The sequence below is a fragment of the Cervus elaphus genome, chromosome 1, assembly GCF_910594005.1.
Source record: "Cervus elaphus chromosome 1, mCerEla1.1, whole genome shotgun sequence".
Classification (NCBI taxonomy): domain Eukaryota; kingdom Metazoa; phylum Chordata; class Mammalia; order Artiodactyla; family Cervidae; genus Cervus; species Cervus elaphus.
In genome coordinates, this window is record NC_057815.1 from 89653922 (window position 1) to 89677056 (window position 23135).

General features: G+C 47.7%; 1 protein-coding gene across 5 annotated transcripts in view; it reads left to right on the forward strand.

Moving 5' to 3' along the window:
* Positions 1-23135, forward strand: part of C1H11orf49 (chromosome 1 C11orf49 homolog) — a 202860-nt gene that overhangs the window by 163145 nt on the left and 16580 nt on the right. For all 5 annotated transcript variants that reach the window (XM_043910986.1, XM_043910996.1, XM_043910964.1 and 2 more), the window contains one exon: positions 12219-12303. In XM_043910986.1, the coding sequence (XP_043766921.1) occupies positions 12219-12303 (85 nt within the window). The remainder of the gene's footprint in view (positions 1-12218; positions 12304-23135) is intronic.

A 23135-nucleotide genomic window follows, 5' to 3' on the forward strand; every position in this document is an offset into this window, starting at 1 on the left:
CCCAGGGAAACCATACTTTGACAAAGAGGATGGCTTTAAGGAACAGAAACTGCTAACATCAATTTCCTTTCCCATCCACTCCCAAAAAAGTCAGACACTCTCTGTCTCTGGACACCTCTTCCTCTGACCCACACATATACATATAATTATAGATATGGTTCATTATATATGCCCACAGAAGACAGAAAACAGCAGGAAAGACAAAGGTGGATTCGTCTCAAGAAATGTATATGTTTGTCTACATCCAGCCCTCTCTCTGCTCCCTGCTGTTTTTGTTTGTGAAGTCTGTTTTTTTAGCTCATGGGTAGCCAGAAATGCATCATCCTTGGTGGAAGTTAGTGGATTCTGACAAGAGAACAGGCTGTGGTCTTTATAAATACGCCTACAGGCTGGCAACAGCCTTCCCCGACTCTCGCCATCATTGAGAACCAGGGAACTTAGATTGTTTTTTATTTTTAGTCTGTCTTGGTTCAGCTCACCCTCAGTGAGTAACTCTTGTTAGCCACCGCTTCATATTATATTTATTTAGAAAAGAAGGAAAGTGCATTTTAAGCAAAACAAATGCATAATCTGTTCCACTTCTTATTTATTCTATGGCTACTTTGGACAGTAGAAAGCCCAGAAAAATAATAACTTTTATTGGTTTTTGTTTTCTGTGGCTTGCTTTCTCAGACAAGTCCTCATCAGACAGTTTTGCTGATAGCTTATAAAACCCGTGCCAATTTTTTTTAAGCCTCATTTTATTTTTTATTTTTTTAACTATATATATTTTATTGAAGTATAGTTGACTTACGATGTTTCAGGTTGTCAGCCTCACTTTAAATTGGAAAGGGAAAAAAGGTAGTTGGAAGTATTTTTTATGTACATTCAATATACTTTTCTCTTGCTGACCTATGTCTGGGCCTGTTAACATTGTAGACGCAGGCGTCTAATGACTCAGCATGTTTACTGTTTTTGTTTCCCCTTGCCTATTTTCTTTTAGAGATTAGCAGCAGATCACCTAAAATAGAAGGGCCCTCTCAGTTTGACTCGGGGGGCAACCAGGAAGCTGGGAGCCAGACAGACTACATCTGACCCTGGGGTCAGCCTAGAAGAAGGATGCTAGAAAGAGGTGGAATACCCAGTGGTAGATTTCAATGTAACAGAAATTACAGTAATAGCATTTGCAGCTAACATTTACTGCATTCTCACTACCGAATTCTCTAGGAGAAATAAAAGCAGGCCGAGAGCCCAGGGTCCCAGGGACCATATGGCCAGAAAGAAAAGGACATCACAGGAAACTCCATAGTAAGAAGAGGCTGTGCCCTGGAGTGGGAAGGCTTGATCTCATCCTGTCTCTACCACTTCCTTGGTGATTTTTATCCCTGAATGAGGCTCACTTTCCTCATCTATAAAAATGGGAATACTTTTATTCACACTTGCCTCTCTCTGCCCCACAAGTTTCTTATGGAGATCAAAAGTGGTAATGCATATGAAAATGGTTTGCATAATTATACAGTCTCTCTATAAATATGACTCATCTGTACTTTTAATTGTAAGAAACGAGGATTGGCAGCACACTGACTATCCAGGAAGGTGGTGTGCACCTGCCTTGGGGCAGGAAGTCTGTTATTCACTCGTCAATAAGAACAAAGGCGGCGAGATAAAATAATTATGAGATAAGGCACGAGATCCTTCTAGCCACCCACTGGCTGGAGCTGGAGAGCGTCCATGAGCTGAGCCTTTTGTTCTGCAGGTGCCATCCCACCTGCGTGCCTCAGACACAGGAGTAGGCCCTCTACTGAACGCTTGCCCCAGGCCGTGTGCTAGAACGTGAAGCTTACTACCCCTCTCTTTTTTCAATGGCCTCTCCGAATCCTCTCAAGAGCTCTTCATGATTAGTATTGGCATCATCTTTATTCATATTCATATGATGATTTACTGCCGTTTCTAGTGGGCATGCTCATTGCTACATGGCTCCTGAGCTTCAGCACCAGGATTTAGATCCTGGCCGGCTGATTCAGGAGCCCGCACTCTTAGCCACACGCTGTATGAGACCCACTCAGGGGTCAGGGCCAGCGATTTATGTGGGCGTCCTGCACAGAGCCTGACGTTTTGTTTTACTTTAGTAGATATTTATTTATTTGGTCGCCGCAGGTCTCAGTTGTGGTACGCAGGGCGTTCACTGAGGCACGTGGGCTCCTCTCCTCGCAGTGTGAAGGCTTTCCTCTAGTTGCTGCCCACGGGCTCAGGACTTGGGGTGTGTGGCTAGAGCCCACAGTTTTAAAGCAGTTCCTCAGGCCTTCTCCCCCAGCCTCCTCACCCCCACACCTCTAGTGAAGGCTGTCGAGGACAAAGTTAGGTGAGAAAAGGCTTGTTTTTTTTCTCTTATACGGTAAGGTTCCTTATAGGATTTCCTTTTCTTGGCGGGGGGCGGGGGCTGCATCTTGTGGCCGGCGCGATCTTAGTTCCCGGACCACGGATTGAACGCACACCCTTGGCAGTGCAAGGGCAGAGTCCGAACTACCGGACAGCCAGGGAAGGTTTCCATTTTTTTTTTTAAAGTACATTGTATTGTTTAGTCACAAAGTCATGTCTGACTCTTTTGCGACCCCATGGGCTGCAGCCCGCCAGGCTCCTCTGTCCATGGGATTTCCCAGGCCAGAATACTAGAGCAGGTTGCCATTTGCTCCTCCAGGGGATCTTCCCAACCCAAGGATCCAACCCACGTCTCCCGCACTGGCAGGTGGATTCTTTACCACTGAGTCACCAGGGAAGACCCTTAAAAAGTATATCTGTTTAAAAATTTTGTTCAGCCCTTACATACCACAATGTTCTTATTTTACAGCTAAGGAAATGGGGGTCCAGAAAACCTGTGGCCAGAATCACGGAATTAGTTCTTTGCAGAACTCAGATCAAGTTCTTTTTTGTATATCAGGAGGTATCTTTGTGGGAAAACAGACTTCAAAAGAAAAAAAGCATGAAAATCCTCATTTCAGTCATTAAAACCCTAGGTGGCTCAGACGGTAAAGAATCTGCCTGCAGTGCAGAAGACCCAGGTTGGGTGGGGAAGATCCTCTGGAGAAGGGAATGGCAACCCGCTCCAGTATTCTTGCCCGGAGAATCCCATGGACAGAGGAGCCTGGCGGGCTACAGTCCACGGGGTCGTCAAGAGTCGGACATGACTGAACGACCAGTACACACACACCAAGGAAATTTAAAATACTGCCTGTTTTTCAAAAATTGAGTGAGGTATTCCAGATACGCCCCCATCGAGAGGGCAGGATTTTCCTCTCAACTTTACTTCATCCTCCAGCTCTCGTGCCTGTGTGACCGTTTCTGTTGTATTAAGAACCGGAGTGGCTCACAGGAGTTTGCGGCAGTCCCTGCTTCTTCCTGGATGAAAATTACACCTCGGCTCTGAAATCTCTGCCTCCAAAGGCACTCCCTTTTGTGAACAGTAGTGCAATGCTAGGCTTGAAATAGCTTCCTTGAAGGGCTAACTGGGCCCTTTGGGAGAGCTGCCTCCGTGTCCTCAGTAAACTGTCTGGAGACTATGCCCGTGCCCGAGGAGCTAGCCCTATTGCTCCTGGAGAGAGACTCTTCTTTTCTCCCGGCTGGTGCCTCCTTCCACAATGCCACCTGGCTCCCCAGCCTGGGCACGGGCGGCCTGTTGGGTTTCACGTTGTCATCAGAGCTAAGGCAGTGTCCCCACCCACCCCCCGCCAGCACCAGGACTTGCCCCGGTCCTCCACCTCTCAGCAGCCGCATCATGACGTCAGAAGAGAGGGTGGCACCCTGAGGGTCTGACCCAGTCTGGAGGGTTCTGTACCAGCCCAGCCCTCCGGTTCAGTCCCGCAGCCCCTCACCTGATCAGACTGCTGGGATGTGCCGTACACAATCCCTGGGGAAGAATTTTCAGACCCTAATTAGAAATGCTCACGTCTCTTTAAATCTTTGTAATAACATCAGCAGTTTCTGGGGGATTTATGTATTTATCTGTGGCCGTGCTGCATCTTCACTGCTGCGCTCGGGGTTTTTCCAGTAGCGGTGAGCTGGGAGCTACTCTCTAGTTCCGGTGTGGTGGCTTCTCCTGTTGCAGAGCCCGCGCTCTAGGACCCACAGACTCAGGAGTTGTGGCTCACGGGCTTAGTTCCCCCTATGGGATCTTCCTGGATCAGGGATCAAAGCCATGTCCCCTGCAGTTGGCAGGTGAATTCTGAACCACTGGACCCCCTGGGACGTCCCCCTGGGAATTTCTTTTGTTCATTCTAAAATTCGTGGTGAAATTGTTACTACATGATTTAATACTTTGCCTAGAATGTATATACTGGTCAAGAAGTAATAGTCACTTGGTATTGGGCTTTGTCATAATCAAATATGAAAACGAAAGAGTCTGGCTCTCTGCCCCTGTTTGAACACACTTCACATAGTCTGGAGACTAATGAGCTGGCAAAGAATAGTATTTATAATGCCCCACAGGTGTCACTGGAAGCCATTGCTTCTCATTCCTTTTGTCAAATCATTTCCCTTTCAGTAAACTATCATTTTTCCTCCATTTACAATATAAAACAGCTGTGCTATCAAGGAAGATAAAATTGAAGAACACGGCCTGCCCTTCTTCTGGGGTTTTGCTGGACAAGAGCATCCCCCATGGATGTTAGCAGTTTTCCTGTGTCTCATGGTACCCAGTGCTACATGAGGGGTGAAGCTATCAGATGTCTTGCCTCCTCCCCCCTCTCTCCCTTCCCCTCCTTGCAGAGTAGCACTGAGATATTTACTCAGCTGCGGACTGGTACCAAAGCCTCAGTGCCCTGGGGGAAAGGAAGGGGTGGTATGGTCATGCCCTGAATTATCCATGTCCTTCCGAGCATCTCTTGGCAGAGCAGCCTGGCTGGGGGGCGAGTGTCACTTGGAAGGAGACTTCACAACCCCTGCATGAAAGAACATAAAAACAATGGCAACTGAAAATTGGAGAGTCCACTCATGGGCTGTGGTATTCTCTGGGCTCTGTGGTAGTTCCTACTGAGATCGTGCAGCCAACCAACGAAAGGCTGTTCAGTCCTCTGGGATTCCCAGTGGCTTGGGAGCATCTCATTATCTCCGGCTCCTGTCCCAGCCCTCAGCCTGAAAGCACTCATGCAAATGAACTCAGACTAAACCCGGTTCCTCCTCCAGACTTTCAGAGGTGGTTAAAAAAAAAAAAAAAACCCTCAATTCAGGCTTGGGGGAAGGCTTCTCTGAGTAAGGGACAAAGATATGGCCCTTGATCCTTTATCCTTGCTTTCATGACGCCACTCTGACCCTGGAAAGGGCACCATTTCCCAGGAAGAGCGAGAGGCATCTGAATCTTCAACCACAGGCCGCTGCAGTTCTTTGGGGCAAATGTGTGGACGCACATGGTGGTCTGCGAGGAAGATGTAGCGATGACTCAGCTGCCCCCACAGAGCTTCAGAGCCTAGAGTTTCCACAGCAGGAAGGCAAGACCAGATGGAGAAAAGACAAGAGAAGGTCTTCAATCCTTCTTTTCCAAGAAAGGAGGAAGTAAGAACGGGTTAGCCCTTGAACATATTGGGCATGACTAATTTCTGACGAGATGAGTTTTCTTAGCCATCATAACCTCATCCATCACTCTCTAGGATTAAAGTGGGGACAGCCAAGAGAAGAATATTTTGAGTCAGGGGTTGGGTGTGTTGAAAACTCTAGTATGCTCGCCAGAGTTGTAACAGTGCACGCATGCTAAGTCACTTTAGTTGTGTCCGACTCTTTGAGACCCTGTGGACGGTAGCCCTCCGGGCTCCTCTGTCCCTGGAATTCCCCAGGCAAGAATGCTGGAGTGGGTTGCCACGCTCTCCTCCAGGGGATCTTCCTGATCCCTTCCAGGGATCCTGATCCTGATCTTCCAGGGTCAAACCTGAGCTTCTTTGGTTTCCTGAATTGGCAGGCACGTTCTTAACCACTAGCACCACCTGGGAAGCCCCAGAGTTTTTCCACAGTTTGTTGTGATCCACACAGTCAAATCCACACACACACACACAAATGAGATGGTTGGATGGCATCACCAACTCGATAGATATGAGTTTGAGCAAGCTCTGGGCATTGGTGATGGACAAGGAAGCCTGGCATGCTGCAGTCCGTGGGGTCGAAAAGAGTCAGACACGACTGAGCGACTGAACTGAACGCAGTCATAGGCTTTAGGGTAGTCAATGAAGCAGAAGTAGATGTTATTCTGGAACTCCGTTGCTTTCTCCATGATACAACAAATGTTGGCAATTTGATCTCTGGTTCCTCTGCCTCTTGTAAACCCAGGTTTTACATCTGGAAGTTCTTGGTTCATATCTGCTAAAGCCTAGCTTGCAAGATTTTGAGCATAACTGTATCAGCTTGTAAAATGAGCACAATTGTGCAGTAGTTTGACCTTTCTTTGCCCTTCTTTGAGATTGGAATGGAAACTGACCTTTTCCAGTCTTGTGGCCACTGCTGAGTTTTCCAAATTTGCTGACATATTGAGTGCAGCACTTTAACAGCATCATCTTTTAGGATTTGAAATAGCTCAGCTGGAATTCAGTTACCTCCACTAGCTTTGTTTCTAGTGATGCTTCCTAAGGCCCACTTGATGTCACACTCCAGGATGTCTGGCCCTAGGTGAGTGAGCACACTCCCGTGGTTATCTGGGTCATTAAGACCTTTCCTGTATAGTTTCTCTGTGTCTTCTTGTCACCTCTTCTTAATCACTTCTGCTTCGTTAGGGCCTTGCCACGCCTGTCTTTATTGTGCCTTTCCTGGCATGAAATATCCCCTTAATACTTCCAATTTTCTTGAAGAGATCGCTAGTCTTTCCCATCCTGTTGTTTTCCTCTATGTGTATTTTACTTAGATATAAAGTCTGCAAGTCACCTGGCGTAAATAACCCTATCATCAGAAGTCAAGTCCCCCCACAAACCAGTCAGAGCCTACCTGCTAGAGTACCACTTGCTGGACCCTGAATGCTAAACCAGCAAACATCTGAATCTCAGTCTTCCCTCCTCTTACTAGCTCTGTCTCCTTGAAAAGTCATTAACCTTAAAAAAGCCTTGTTTCTTTATTTCTGAAATAATAATAGCTAACACTTAACAGAGCCCTTGTGACGGGGCCCCTGTTCTCAGTAATTTACATTAACTCACAACAACCGTATGATGTTGGTTATCCTTATCCCCACTTTATAGATGTTGAAACTGAGGCACAGAATGCTTAAAGGTCAGTATATTTGAAATCAGTGGCAAAGCTCAGATCTGGACCCAGGCAGTCTAACTCCAGAGTCCATGCCCTGTGCCACGATGCAGTACCTAGCCGCCTCCTGAGATGATAGGATGGGGCGGGGTCAAGGCCTCTGGTCCTCGGACCTGTCACAGTCAATGGGACTCTTACTACGACGTTTAGAATAAGAAAGATTGACGGCTCTGGCCACCCACAAAATGAGCAGCACCAGTTTGCGGGGGATGTTCTGATTTTGATCTTATACCAAAGTCGTCTCATGTCTTTGCCTTTGAACTTTGAGGACCTGCTGGGTGAAGCTTTCCTAATTGTGGGGGGATTCCTTTAGAGAAGGCGTCTGTCGGTGCACACCGCTTACCTTCCTGCACCTGTCGGGTTGGGGCGCCCCGGCCAGTGGGCGGGATGCGCGGCGTGGCTTCTCGCACAGGTGTACTCATCCCCGCCTCCCCGTGGCCCCCCGCCCAGCACAGGCCGATGCTGGAGCGGCAGTCTTTTCTGTTGACAGTAATTAGAACCTTCCAGACTCAATTTCTTACATGCAAAAAAAAATCCCAATTCACTTGAATTGTCTCCTTGATCTAGTTCACCTGGAGCTATTTAGTCCCTACAGTTTGTTTGGAGTGGAGAACAAGCTTTTAAGCCTTCACCCATTACCGTTGATAAGATCAAGGTGCGGAAAATGTTAGTTGGGTAAACTTTGGAGCCAGACTGCCAGAGCTTGGAGTCCAGTTCCACCAGTTAAGCATGATCTGAGTTTTTGTGTCTGTGAAATGGGGATAAACACAGTGAAGATTAGATGAGACAGCACAAGTAAAACCCTTGGAAGAACTGTGTCTGGTCCAGAGTAAATGCCCAGTAAGTGTTCACCCTAAGTATTATTATCATCATTAAGCCCATCCAGCCCTTAGGCCCAAAAGGCCACCCACTCCAGTATTCTGGCAGGGAGAATTCCACGAACTGTATAGTCAGTCCATGGGGTCTCAAAGAGGCAGACACGACTGAGCGACTCACTTCACTTCCCCTCCCGGCCTAGGAAGCCAGGGCTCTGGGAAGCCAAACACGCTCCTCCTGTCTCCCACGCTCTGGACCCTTCTCTCCCCACTTCCTAGATAATTTCATCTCTCTAAGCCTTCATGTCCTTATCTGTGCAGTGACGCTGGGACTACTGGAGTCTGTCTCATGAGGCTGTCTTGAGGTTAAGCAAGCTACTTCAGAGCCTGAGCACAGAGCTCAGTGACTGACTGACTCACTGTTGTTATTCCTGAAGTACAAGGGGGCTGCCTGCAAGGCTGGTCTTCGAGATCTTGGAGAGCTCTTTAGAGCCAAAGGACCCAAAGGCAGGAGCGTTTAGGATTAACCAGTGGCTGAGCTGGAGCCTCTGAGCTGGGGAGGCCGCCAGCTTGTTGGGAATGGTGTGCGTGCTGAGTCCCTTCAGTCGTGTCCGGCTCTGTGCGACCCCGTGGACTGGAGCCCGCCAGGCTCCTCTGTCCATGGGATTCTCCAGGCCAGAATACTGGAGTGGGCTGCCATGCCCTCCTCCATATATTGTTGTTCTTGTTGTTTAGTTGCTAAGTCATGTCCAACTCTTTTGCAACACCATGAACTGTAGCCCGTAAGGCTCTTCTGTCCATGGGATTTCCCAGGCAAGAATACTGCTGAGTTGCCATTTCCTTCTCCAGGGGATCTTCCTGGGAGTGGAGGAGGCATAAAATGCAGACTGCAGAAGGATATTCAAAAACAGGTTTGACTCAAACAACCTGACAGAATTTTCAAGGCAGAACACTCCTAGGGGTTTAAGCTTTCAACTCAGCAAGAAACTTCTTCCTCCTCTCATCTCCTGCCTTTGCCCCCAGGATTTAAAAACAAAACCAAGCGATTTCCCTGGTGGTCCAGTGGCTAAGACTCCATGCTCCTGATGCAGAGGGCCTGGGTTCAATCCCTGGTCAGGGAACTAGATTCCACATGGCCCAACTAAAGATCTGCCTATGCCATGACTGAAGATCCCGAGTGCCACAACTAAGACCCAACACAGCCAGAAATTAAATAAGTAAATGAATGAACACTAAAAACAAAATCAAATAGCTCCTATTGTTTGGCATTACTGTGTTCTAGACATTCTGCCGAGTACTTTCTAGACATCATCTCTTTTAATCTTGACTCGAGCCCTGAAAGGTAGGTGTCATCATTCCCGTTTCACAGATGAGAAACTGAGATTTATAGAGACTGAGCGGTTTGCCCAAGGTTGCCCACCTGGGGAACCGAGGAGCCAAGGTTTGAACCCAAGCCAGAGGGTCAGGAGGAGAACAGCTCTCCTTTGCTCATCAATGCTCTGATTCGGGGACGGGAGTGAACTGCTCACCCTTCTCCCAGACACGCACTGTGCAACCCAGGAGTGTTTCCAAGTGACAGATGCCTCTCCCTTGAAAGCATCTGGCCTTGATATCATCCTGAGTCTGCTTTAATGTCCTGAGTCTGCTGTCTTAAAGAAACAGAACTGCTGTCTTCCGCAATTAAGGTAGCCACAGTTGTGTGTTTGCCTGCACTTTCACTCGTCTCTTCATCTGACTATCTTCCTCACTTTACGTGTGGGAATGTCAAGTTCCAGAAGTGGTGAACAGGCTCTATTCTGTTTTTCTGATGTATTTAGTATTCCCCAGAACTGTCGATGCTTTGGAGAAGAACAAAATTATTTTTGTAAATTATTCTTCTATCCTTAGGAAGCAAGTATTTGAAACACATGACTTAGAATATCATCAAGAACCTAAAAATGCTGAGGGCAGGAAAACCAGGAGGCTAGAGGCTAAGATGGCATTCCAGCGTTGTCTTTCTTGATTAAATAAGCGGGGTGGGGGGCGGGGGACAGGTGTCACAACTCTCTCTCAGCTTCTCATTTTCCTTCACACTGTTTATCTTCCCAAGAGTATCTTGCAGATAATGTGGGGGATAAAGATGAATAACTGGGAAATACTTTGCCCCCCCACCCCAAGAATGGTATCAGATCCATCCACCAAATCTTAGCGTCAGTTCAATTCAGTTCAGTCGCTCAGTCGTGTCCGACTCCTGCGACCCCATGGACTGTAGCCCACCAGGCTCCTCTGTCCATGGGATTCTCCAGGCAAGGATACTGGAGTGGGTTGCCATTTCCTCTCTAACTCTTAGCCTAAAAGAGCTTTAATGATTCAAGGACAGAACTCGCTCCTCTCTGCACAGGGAGCTTTGGAGCGAGAAGAAAGCAGGAACACATTGGATTCAGTGGCTTTTCTCCATTTCATTTTTCCTGTCCCTCACCCCAAGCCCGCGAGCCCACAAGTAGCTGTTACTCTTTCCCCTGAAGAACAAAACCTCCGACCAGGCTGGTGCCCGAGGTCAGGCAAGCGAGGAGAGGAAAGTGCACGCCCCGTTGTGGCCGAGACGGAGGCCACAGAAGCCGTCTTGGTCCTCTGACCCACGCTGACGCGGAGTCTGTCCCCTTGCTGTCCCTGACTTTGGCGGTGTGGTTAGTCTGACTCTGTGCCCTCACCTTGAATTGAGCCTTGATGAAAAAGGAGTAGGAAACCCAGGCCTGTCCCTGGGGATTTGGGGTTTTTATCTTGGAAAAGCATCAACCGAACTCGCAGGGACAGGAGATCTGGATTCCTGTGGCTTGAGCTAACTTAGGTCCAAAGAAACCAAGCGCCTGTGATCACCATCTTCATTCCCTCAGTGTGGCCTTGCCCTCGGGGCTCCCTTCTCTCACCAGGCTCCCAGTTAGGAGGGCTTCTGGGCTGCTCCATCCTGCTTTACCGTCAGCACATCCTTCCGTATTTGAAATGCTTTGGTGGAATACTTGTGGATTGAAGCTGCCTGACTGGTCTAAAATCCCTCAGCTTTAGGACACGCAGTAACAAAACAACTTTTTTTTTCTTTTTTAATTTTAATTGGAAGATAATTACTTTACCGTATTGTGATGGTTTCTGCCATACGTCAACATAAATCGGCCATCGGTGTACACGTGTCCCTCCATCTGAACCCCCCTTCCAACCCCCTCCCCACCCTGTCCCTCCAGATTGTCCCAGAGCACCGGCTTTGGGTGCCCTGCTTTATACATCAAAGTCACACTGGCTATCTATTTTGCATATGGTAATATATATGTTTCAATGCTCTTCTCTCAAATCATCCCAAAACAACTTCTAAGTGTCAGTGTATTTCCTCTCCCCTGACTTTCTACAAAGCCCTCTGAGTTTACCTCTCTGGGTTTTCTGCTGAGCCACGGAGCCTCATCCTGGCTCATCTCTCCCAAAGCACTGCTTCTGTATATCAGGAGTCATTTGGTCGCCTTGATTGTAGATCTTGGGTCTTGGCTTCCTACAGTAGGATGACCAGATTTGTGTGTGGACATCCAAAAGAAGCCAGCCTGCGCAGAACTGGATGACAGAGCAAGAAGGGCTGTGGGTCGCCCTGCTGTATTCTTCTCCCCCATATGTTGCAAGACTGCCTCTGCCTCAGCCCTGCTTCCAGATATTCTGTGCATGGTCTTTGGGCATGTTGTGGTGAAGGCGACCATGCCAGAGAATTTCAGCAAATTTAGCCAGCTTTGAAATGACTCATTTTTGCGGATTTTCAGACACCAGGAAAATCAAACTGAGAAGGCTAATAAAGTTGCCCCTCTAATTCTCTCTTCTTACCCAACCATCTCTCAAACCAGTGAAGCTCCTTTGGCCAAAATGTTGTAGCTGGGTGCCTCCCATCCTGGAAGACCTTTGTAGAAATATTGATCTTAAAATCTCACCCTTGGGTTAATGCAGCCTTAATAGTGACTCATCTTGATCCATGTTGATGTGCGGCAGACACCAGCATAATATTGTAAAGCAATTATCCTCCAATAAAAATTTGTTTAAAAAAGAGCGGTTCTACCTAGGGTAGGTCTGAAAACCCTGAAATGACCGAAAAGACCGCAGTGACTTCCCACCCTGAGGTCTGACGCCTTCCTCTCCATTTCGCTGCAGATTTGCTGACCATGAGGGAATATCACTGCTTGCTGCAATTACTGTGCCCGGATTTCCCCCTGGAGCTCACTCAGAAGGCCGCCAGGTATGTCTCCCGGGCTCCTGAAGTCAACTCAGCCCCGTCTCTGGCTCGGGCTTCTGAGAGATAATGGCAACGTATGCAGACAAACACACCGTTAGGAGAGAGTAAAACTGATAGGGAAGGAACTGGCATTTGGAGAGGGGTCTATTTGGGATTTGCCCCAAAACATAATATTCACTTTCTGCATCTCCAGGAGGAAGCCAAATGATCTCTGGTGGTTTCTGTGGGGAGCCATAGGGTCTGCAGATAGAGTTGGGGGGGTGGTGGGATGAAGAGGCAAACACACTCACACCAGCTCGCACACTCACACGGGCACACTACACACACACACACACACACACACACACACACACACACACCCCTACAGGACATTCTGAGAAAATACGGTGCAAGCTTTGGCAGCAACTTGTGATGAAGGGGGTTGAGGTTCGAGGCTGGAAAGCATGAAGGTGATAAACCCCGACTGAGGGAGAGATAAATTGTATTATTTATGCTAAAAGGTGGTTTTCAATATTAGTCCAGAACCAGGAAGACTTGGCAGAAATAGTTAGAACCCCCTAATTTCTGTGTTTGGTTTCACTGTTGTTCACATTTTTTAACCAAATGAGGTAGCTGGGCTACAGTTAACTTTTACTTATTTAGCTGAAAATTTGAGCTAAGGCAGCAAATGGAAGTGTAGCAAAAATCTCACTTTTTGAAAAATGCCCAAACAGAGGATTTTTAGAATAATATTCTGTCTTATACGTGACAGATGGACTTCCCTGGTAGCTCAGCTGGTAAAGAATCCACCTGCAATGCAGGAAACCCCGGTTTAATTCCTGGGTCAGGAAGCTCCCCTGGAGAAGGGATAGGCTACCCACTCGTATTCTTGGGCTTCCCTGATGGCTCAGATGGTAAAGAACCTCCCTGTAATGTGGGAGACCTGGGTTCAATCCCTAGGATGGGAAGATTCCCTGGAGGAGAGCATGGCAACCCACTGCCGTAATTCTTGCCTGAAGAATCCCCATGGACAGAGGAGCCTGGAGGGCTACAGTCCATGGGGTCGCAAAGAGTCGGACACGGCAGAGCGACTAAGTGCAGCGCACAGCATACGTGATAGATGCATCTGTCCAAACCCACAGAACTCACGACACCAAGAGGGAAGCGTGAATCTCAACTGTGGACTTTGGGTGATGATGCATCAGTGTAGGTTCAACAACTGTAGCAAATGTGTAACGGGGGAGCCTGTGCATGTGTGGGGGCAGAAGGCATTTCAGAAATCCCCTCAGTTTCACTGTGAACCTAAAACTGCTCTAGGAAAGTCTAAATAATAATTTTTTTTAAATGCCCAGCTTCCCTAAATCAATTGATCAAGTATATGCACAGAGTAGAGTTGACTAGTGAGCAAAGAGGAGGTGAGACATCGACCCCTCTGCGCAGCTGAAAATCCAAGCAGACCTCTCAGTCCGCTCTGCACGCACACGGAACCTCTGCACCCGTGGGTCCGTGTGCGTGGGCTCAGCGTCTGTGGATTCACTACTGAAAAAGTCCACATATAAGTGAGCACGCAGCGGAAACCCAGGTTCAAGGGTCAGCCATATACTCACATCACCACAATCCATTTTAGAGCATTTTAATTACCCCCAAAAGAAATCCTGCTGCTCTCAGCCATTGTTCCCTAATACCCCGCCCATCCTGCCCCGCCTGCCCTCGACAACTACACTCTGTCTCTATAAATTTGCCTGCTCAAGACACTTAAAATAAATGGAATCACACCATATATGGTCCTTTGTGACCGGTTTCTTTCACTTAGCCTTATGTATTCAAGGTTCATCCACGACATAGCAGGTCTCAGTATTTCCTCTTATCAAATATTTTTTAAAGGTTTCTTATGGGGACCATTTTTATTTTTTTAAGTTTTTACTGAATTTGTTACAATATTGCTTCTGTGTTACGTTTTGGCTTTTTGACCCCAAGGCATGTGGGATCTTATCTCCCTGAGCAGAGATCAAACAGCACTGGAAGGTGAAGTCTTAACCACTGGACCGCCTGACAAGTCGCTCATGAACTATTTACTGAGTGCCAGTTTTGTGCCAGGATCTAATCCGCACACTGGGGGGTGCAGTGAGAGTAAGATACAGTTCCTGCCCCCCCACACACACCGGCAAGGAGCTTGACACCTGATTGAGAAGAGGATCCCTTGGGTACCGATCACAGCCTGCCGTCACCTTGTGACACTTCGCCTTGGTCTCTGTCACTCCACGGCAGCTGCTGTCCCCCTTTCTCGCACCTGAAAGGTAGCGGGTGGGCCCGAGGGCAAACCTTCTGTGTGGTCTTCGGCCCCACCCACCTCCCAGATGCTTCCAAACAACCTGATGTAGTAAGCACCGCAAGGTTAGACTAGAAGGAACAGAACCCTCTAAAATCCACAGATTCTTACAAGTGTTGATATCCAGGGGCTTCTGGAGTGACCTTCCCTTAGCTGTGGTCATAAGCTTACCGCCCCTCCCCATAACCACCACCACCACCACGAGACCCTCTTGTTCTTTAGAACTTCAGACCTTTCCATTTGAGCAGGGGGGAAGCATGGTGGCCAGTCCATGCTAATAGCCAGGAACGTGAAGGGGTGGTGGGGACGCCAGAATGAACCGCAGAAGGGCCCAGGGCAAGCGTCAGGAGACGGGCTACAAAATTAGAGATGACTTCAGGACTCAAGCTTCGTGTCGACCCCGCCTCCCCTGCTCTGTTCTCTCCCCACCCCACTCCAGCTGCTGCGTGCATGTGTGTGTGTGGAAAAATCATATCCATCCCAGAATGTGCCCCTCTGACTGTCTGAGCTCTTCCCATCTCGTCCTGAAGGTCAGGATCCCAGCTTCCTCACACGCGAGCCCCTGCTTCTGACCAAAACTGTCAGTGGTGGGGTGGCGGGATGGCGAGGCCCCCCTCGGCCTCCGGCCGTGGCTGGAGCACGCGCTGGCCTCTCCCGTCTCACTGCTGGGCTCACGGTCTTCGTGGCCCCGAGCTGGGGACAGGCCGCGGGAGCAGGCGGCAGCCCCTGATGATGTGTGCGTAAAGGAATGCGACCCAGAAGCAGCTGTGCCCCAGAGCCTGCCGAGCACGGAGCGGCCCCACGTGCGCCGCCGACGGGCGGCGCCTCGGCCAGGCCTGGGGCGGAGGTGCGAGCCGGAAACACAGCTGGGGAGGAGCCGGCAGACCCCCTGCCTGCGCCGGCCGGAGCCCCGCGCCCGCCCCCGCTCCCGCAGGGTGCAGGTCGCTGAGTTACTGCATCCCTGAATGGTCAGCACCGCGTCTTCGTCTCCATCCTCCATGCACTGGGCGGCTTTCCTGATGGTTAAAAGCATTCAACTAGAGCCAAACTTCTTTTTTTTTTAAATAAGTGAGAGGCCACTTTTGATGGTATGTTAATACTACCTCTCCCCACCTTCAGGGAAGGCCCTTTTTATGTCTGTATGTCTGTATGTGTGTATTTGGCTGCGCTGGTCTTCATTGCTGTGTTGAGGGCTTTCTCTAGTTGCATTGAGCAGAGGCCACTCTCTAGGTGCCGAACGCCGGTTCTCTTTGCGGGGCTTCTCTCCTTGCAGAGCGCGAGCTCTGGGGCTTCAGTAGTTGTGATTCACAGGGTCAATAGTAGAGGCGTGTGGGCTTAGGTGCCCTGAGGGCTGCAGAATCTTCCCGGACCAGGCATCGAACCTGTGTTCCCTGCATGGGCAGGTGAATTCTTTTTTTTCTTTTTCGCTTCTTTCATCCTTTCCCTTTTAAGTTACAAGAACAACCAACACACGTGCAGTCAAGAAATCCAAGAAATTTGAGAAAAGCCAGAAGAATATAGAAATTACAAACACTTAGAATCAGGAGTCTTCCGACTAGTCAGCTTGTATCCATCCAGCATGGGTTCCTGGCATCCCAGTGCCTGGCTGTTGTGTTCAGGCAGTCTGGGCTTTGCTCTGAACACAATGGCAGGCAGATTCTTAACCACTGGACCACCAGGGAGATTCAAGCCAGAGCTCTTGAGTTCAAATCCTGGTTCCAGCTTATATCCTGGGGAAAATTATTTAATTTCGTTGAGCCACAGTTTCCTCATGTGTAAAGTGGGAATAATCATAGTTGCAGTAATTGAAGCCTCATATCACGTGATTAAAACAATGCCTGGCATAGAGCAAACAATGTTAGAAGCAGTGGTGTTAACCCTGACCTCTAAGAACACAGGCATCACAGGATTAGAAAGACCTGAGTGTCCACACCACCTGTGTCTATTGACTGCATGACCTTGAGGATCTCTCTTCTCTAAGCCCTGTTTGCCATGTCTGTAGAATGGGGCTAATAATTAAATCATAGGATGGCTATAAGATTTCAACAAATATATATATATGTAAATTGCTTAGCACATTATGGACATTCAGTAAATAATATTTTCTTGCTGTTAAAATAATGTTGTTATTATTATTACCAGATTTTTTTTTTTAAGCCAGTGAGAAGTCAGGCAGAGAGAACAGACTTGCGGCTGCCAGTGGGCAGGGATAGACTGAGAGTCTGGGGTTAGCAGATGCAAACTATTACATATAGAATGGATAAACAACGAGGTCCTACTGTATAGCACAGAGAACCGTATCCAATCTCCCGGGATAAACCATAATGGAAAAGAATATTAAAAGGAGAACATATGTGTACATGTATATGAATATATATGTATAACTGAATCACCCTGCTGTACGGCAGAAATTAGCACAACGTTGGAAATGAACTGTCCTTCGAGGTGAAAAATAAGTGAGAAGTTCCTGGGTTCCCTGAGGCACTGCTTTCTGGCCTTCTTCCCCTTCACAACACTCAGGAAATAATATGTAACAAAAAGCAGGGTAAAGACAAGACTGCCTGTGGTTAGCCTGCAGGCTCTGGCCTCCTCCCCGCTGGGCCACGGGGACCCTCACACCTGCAACCCATCCAAGGCTCATGTGACACGGGTGGGAAGCCTCGCCCTAAGGGTGGAGATTTAAAGTGGTTCTCCAACTTGAGAGTGTGTCAGATGGACCCGCAGAGCTTATTAAACGACAGATGGCCCAGGCCCCGTCCTCAGAGTTCAGTGGGTCTGAGACGGGGCTCAAGAATTCATGTTTCCTATAGGTTCTCAGGTGATGCTCACGGTCTGGGACCACTCTCTGAGAACCACTTTAGAGCTTTGCATGCCCATCCCATTCTGCCATTTTATTTTTTTTTTTTTCATTTATTTTTATTAGTTGGAGGCTAATTACTTTACAATATTGTAGTGGGTTTTGTCATACATTGACATGAATCAGCCATGGTTTTACATGTATTCCCCATCCCGATCCCCCCTCCCACCTCCCTCTCTACCCGCTCCCTCTGGGTCTTCCCAGTGCACCAGGCCCGAGCACTTGTCTCATGCATCCAACCTGGGCTGGTGATCTGTTTCACCCTAGATAATATACATGTTTCGATGCTGTTCTCTCGAAACATCCCACCCTCGCCTTCTCCCACAGAGTCCAAAAGTCTGTTCTGTATTTCTGTGTCTCTTTTTCTGTTTTGCATGTAGGGTTATCATTACCATCTTTCTAAATCCCATATATATGTGTTAGTATGCTGTAATGTTCTTTATCTTTCTGGCTTATTTCACTCTGTATAATGGGCTCCAGTTTCATCCATCTCATTAGAACTGATTCAAATGAATTCTTTTTAATGGCTGAGTAATATTCCATGGTGTATATGTACCACAGCTTCCTTATCCATTCGTCTGCTGATGGGCATCTAGGTTGCTTCCATGTCCTGGCTGTTATAAACAGTGCTGCAATGAACATTGGGGTGCACGGGGGTGGGGTGCCATTCTGCCATTTTAGAATTGACTAAATTCATAGCAATTGCATTTCCTTCTAACTCTTGTCATCTGAAACCCTATCTAACTCACTTCTCCCTCTCTGAAAGCCAAATTTCCTAGTCAGTAATATATGTTTAGTAGGAAGAGCTCTTTTGTCATGTTTATGTGCTGAGTACACACAGTGCTTTGAAAGCATATAGACTCCTAAAAAATCTAGAATGTCTTTATGCCCCTCGCCTGCAATATCATCCTGCATAGATCTCCTCCCCAGGTCTGACCTGCCACCTGACAGTGTCACTGTGGCCCCGAAGGTCTTTGACCCAAACAGAATACCCTTTCCCTCCCCATCGTTTCATTTACCAAATATTTACTGAGTGCCTCTTATGTGCCTCATTGTGCTTGTGGGGGAGCTATGACAGTGAGCAGCACAGATGTGGTTCCAGCCCCCGAAGAACGTGCAAACTGATAGAGAGGCAGACATTAAATAAATGAAAAGCCAAGTGCTACAGGGCCGTATAAGCAGGTTACCCAGCCTAACCTGGTAAATTAGGAGAAGCTTGTCCATACGGCAGAGATGTTGAATCAGGGACCTGAAGGATCTGTAAGAGATGAACTTGCTCTGTCTTCTCTGTGTGTTCTTCATCGCTCAGTCGTGTCCACCTCTCTGCAACCCCTCTGGACTGTAGCTCGCCAGGCGCCTCTGTCCATGGGATTCTCCAGGCAAGAATACTGGAGTGCCGTGCCCTCCTCCAGGGGATCTTCCCAACCCAGACCTGGAATCGAACCCAGGTCTCCCATATTGCAGGCATATTCTTTATCACCTGAGCCACCAGGGAAGCCTGATCAAGTACTAAGACATATTGTAAGGCCATCATGACAATGAAAGTCACTCAGTCGTGTCCGACCTTTGTGACCCCATGGACTATATAATCCATGGAATTCTCCAGGCCAGAATACTGGAGTGGGTAGCTGTTCCCTTCTCCAGCAGATCTTCCCAACCCAGGGATCCAACCCAGGTCTCCCGCATTTCAGGTGAATTGTTTACCATCTGAACCACCAGGGAAGCCCAAGGCCATCATAATGCCCACTAAAAATCGGGACTTGCCATCTGTCTCTACGAGAATTAAGCCACTGCAGCAGCTGACCTTCAACACACCCTGAATGGGGTTCATTAGGAATGAGGCACTCTGTGTTCTGGGAAAAACTAGCAGAACAGGACTTCAGATAGTTAGATGTTTTCAAGAAAGGATTTTATGAGTCCAATCCTTGCCTCTCCTCATACCTCGAAAAGCATGAAAATCATTAATGGAGACACCTGCTCCTTGTGGCTAGCAGTAAACTTCACAAGACTAGCAGCAACTTTCTGCAAAAATGCATGCTTGATTGCATGTTCCCGCTTCACCAGAGTCAGTATATATTGAGCTTCCCCCCTACCTCTTCAGAGCAGTTTCTCAGAGCTGTCTGAGGTGCTGTCTCCCAGGTTGTAGTCCTCATTTTGCCCCAAATAAAACTTAACTCACAAAAAAAAAAAAACTTAACTCACAACTTTTACATCATGCATTTTTTTCAGTTGACGTTTATCCTCTAGGATAAAATAAAATTAGATCACTACTTCAGACCATATGCAAAAGTCAGTTTCATATAGATTACAGAAAATCCACGAGTGCATGTGTGATCAGTCTTGTTCGACTCTTTTGCTGCCCTGTAGTCCACCAGGCTCCTCTGTCCATGGAATCTGCCAGGCAAGAATACTGGAGTAGTTTGCCATTTCCTCCTCCAGGGGATCTTCCTGACCCAGAGACTGAACCTAAGTCTCCTGCATTGGCAGGTGGAGTATTTATCAACTGTGCCACCTGGGAAGGCTGGATTATAGACCTAAGTGTAAAATGCAAAGCTATAATACTCTTAAAAGAGATTAGAAGAAAATATTTTATTGCCACCGGCAGTTAAAAAATTCTTAAATGAGATAGAAATTCTTTAAGCCCAACCCCAATGGGCGAGGTTGATAAAGTGACCACAAAACTGCATTCACTTATTCAGCCATTCAGCCAGTGTTGAAGGAGAATGCCATCACCTGCTGCTGATGAAGGCGGTGAACAAAACAAAAGCCCCTGCCCTCGCGGAGCAGACATTCTAGAGAAAGAAGTGTCTGCTGGGAAGCTCGAGCCCCCGATGGCGGACTGAACCCGGGCCACAACAGTGCAAGTGCAGAGCCCTCACCCGCCGGAGAGTGAGGATGAAAAACGTCTGTCAACAAAAGACACCATAAACAAAGCGGAAAGACGAGCCAGGGACTTGAAGAAGATATTTATTACCTATGTAACTAACAACAAACCAGTCTACAGAATATTTTTAGTCTCTAGAATTGTCTGTAAAGAACTCCTACAAGTGCAAAAGAAAAAGATGAATGACCTCAGTAGAAAAACAGTCCAAAGATATGAAGAGCTAATACACAGAAGAGAAAACCCTAACAACTACCAAACATTCGGGCATATTTTCATGGCCAAACTCGCTAGTTAACAGGGAAATGCCAATTAAGTTGAGGTACCCCCTCAGAGTGATCAAATTGGCAAAAATTTTAAAGTGAGATAATGCAAGTGTTGGTGAGGATGTGGAGCTGTGGGAACTCGCACACTCTGCTAGTGGGAGTGTAAATTGGCATAATCACTTGGAAGCAATTTGGGCAAATCTTAAAAAGTTCAAGAAATGAGAGGGCATATGTGTATACAGACAGCTGATTCACTTTGCCGTGCAGTAGAAACGAACACAACTTTCTGAAGCAACTAATTCCAATAAAATTTAAAAAAGAAAAGGAAAATGTTTGGGAAGAAATTCCAGAAAGTTCTGAAAAACAAAACAAATTTGAATTTGCCATGTGCAGGGAACTAGTTACATAATATTTTAAAAAAAAAAGTTCACGAGGCGTGGCTGAGTCTAAGGAGACAGGCGGCATTATTTGTGAAAGCTTCCAGTGAAGTCCTCTGCCTGTCGCCATGCAGTAGAAAGGATAAAGTGTCCCAGCTCCATTCCATGGAATTCTGTACAGCAGCTAAAATGCATATAGAGAGATGGGACTTCCCTGGTGGTCCAGTGGTTAAGAATCCGCCCTCCAATGCAAGGGACGCAGGTTTGATACCATGGGGATCCTACCGTGCCAAAGAGATAAGTTTTTTCTTAAATAATAAAGTGAATACATCAGCCCTGATATATCTCAAGATGATGAGTTACAGAAGGATGCATAGAGCTTGAGAACAGGCAAGGCAAAGTTATATCACGTTTTAAGAATGTAAACATTTGTGTGAGTCAACAACAGTATGAAAGCACGCGGAGGGATGCCAAGCCTCAGTGAATGAGTGAATGTAAGCCCTCAAGTTCCAGCGGGATCTCTGAGGAGGAAGGTAGAGGGGGGGTGTCCAGGTGTTCTAAACAATACGTGTAATCGCTTACAAGGCTTTTACACATTGAAGCAAGGATGGCAAAATGTGAAGACTGGAGAGGAAGTTAGCTAGTGGGTACACAGATGTTTTTTCTGTTGCTCTGTGTAATTTTCTGAAATTTTAAATATTGTGTTTAAAATGAAAAAGGTGTGAATAAAAGAACACTTTGTGTGATTTCAGTACCTTTAAACCATGAAGTTTTTCCACCTTGTTTTACGTCCCTGGATATGTTCCAGTGTCTCCTAGTTTATGACCTATGGTAACTTGAATTTATACCCTACTGTTATGTGAAAATTGTGTAACCTTTATGTTGAATTGGTCCATGGTGCTTTTCAGGTCTACTCCACCCTTCTACTTTTCTGTATTCATTCTATTAATTTTGAGAGTTTGATATTGAAACTCCAACTAAAAATCTTCATTTATCTGCTTAAAAAGTAGTTGTAATATATAGTGAAACTATACATAACTTTGATCTGTATTTTCCAAGCGTCCTGTAAATGTATTATCATGCTTTCGTAATTCAAAATATAAAAAAGAGAAAAACAAATAAAAGGAGGAGGGTGGGCAGGATTTAGGAAGGGAGCAGCGAGAGGGAAAGTCCATCTCGGGCAAGTGAGCACAGCCTGGAAAGAAGCCAGTGAGGACCTGGGTGCCCTGGGGGAGCCAGGGGGCCTGGAGTTTGAGGAGTTGGGGGGCTGGGAGAAGAAAGGAGGGCCTCACAGGCCATGCACTGGATGTGGGTTTTATCTTAAGAGCGTGGAACAGTTGCCCCCAACCCCAGCTATGAGGCTTCTGGGGAGAAACCAGGCTCATGGAGCCGAAGTGGCCAAGCGGGGCCTTCACGGTGTCTGCAGGGAAGAAGCAGGGTCCAGGCCTCTGCTTCCAGCCCCCCTGGGGGCCGCGGCGCTACAACAGTGGGAGAAGGGACAGCACCACCCCCGGCGGAAGTCACGGCCACGTCTCACCTGGAGCAACTGCAGCTGGCCCAGGAGCTGTGACTAGACTCAGAGCGGCCTGTGTTCGAATTACAGCTCTTTTGCTTCTAGCTTGAAAACCCTGGTCAAGTTTCTGAAGCCCTGTGTTCTCAGTGAAGATATCCATCAATCTTACGTCAGAGGATTAACGGGAGAAGAAATGCAATGACGGATGCACAGCGCTGACCAAGCAAGCCCTCCCTGGACGCCGTGTAGCTGTAATTGTTGCTGCTGCCCACAGCCTCTGGGTCCAGCTACTCAGGCACTGCAGGGCAGGGGGGTGTTGGGGCCCTTTGGAAGTGCAACCCGGAGCCCAGGGAGAGCCACAACCTGGGCGCCCCACGCTGCTCGGAGGGCCTGGACTGGAAGCAGCTCGTGCAGTACAAGGGGGTCTCCAACGCAGCCCCACAGACGGCCAGCCCTACGGAGGTGTCGTAGGAAACCGTGGCAATACCTGGAGAAGGCAGCCAGGCTGTGGTTTCGCCCTCGCTCATGGCCCTGACATTAAGGCAGACGCCACAGAGGTGTCCCGGGATCCCAGACAGGCCCGAAGACGCCCTTCACCTTCACCCATGAACGACACGGCTCATGTGACCTCCC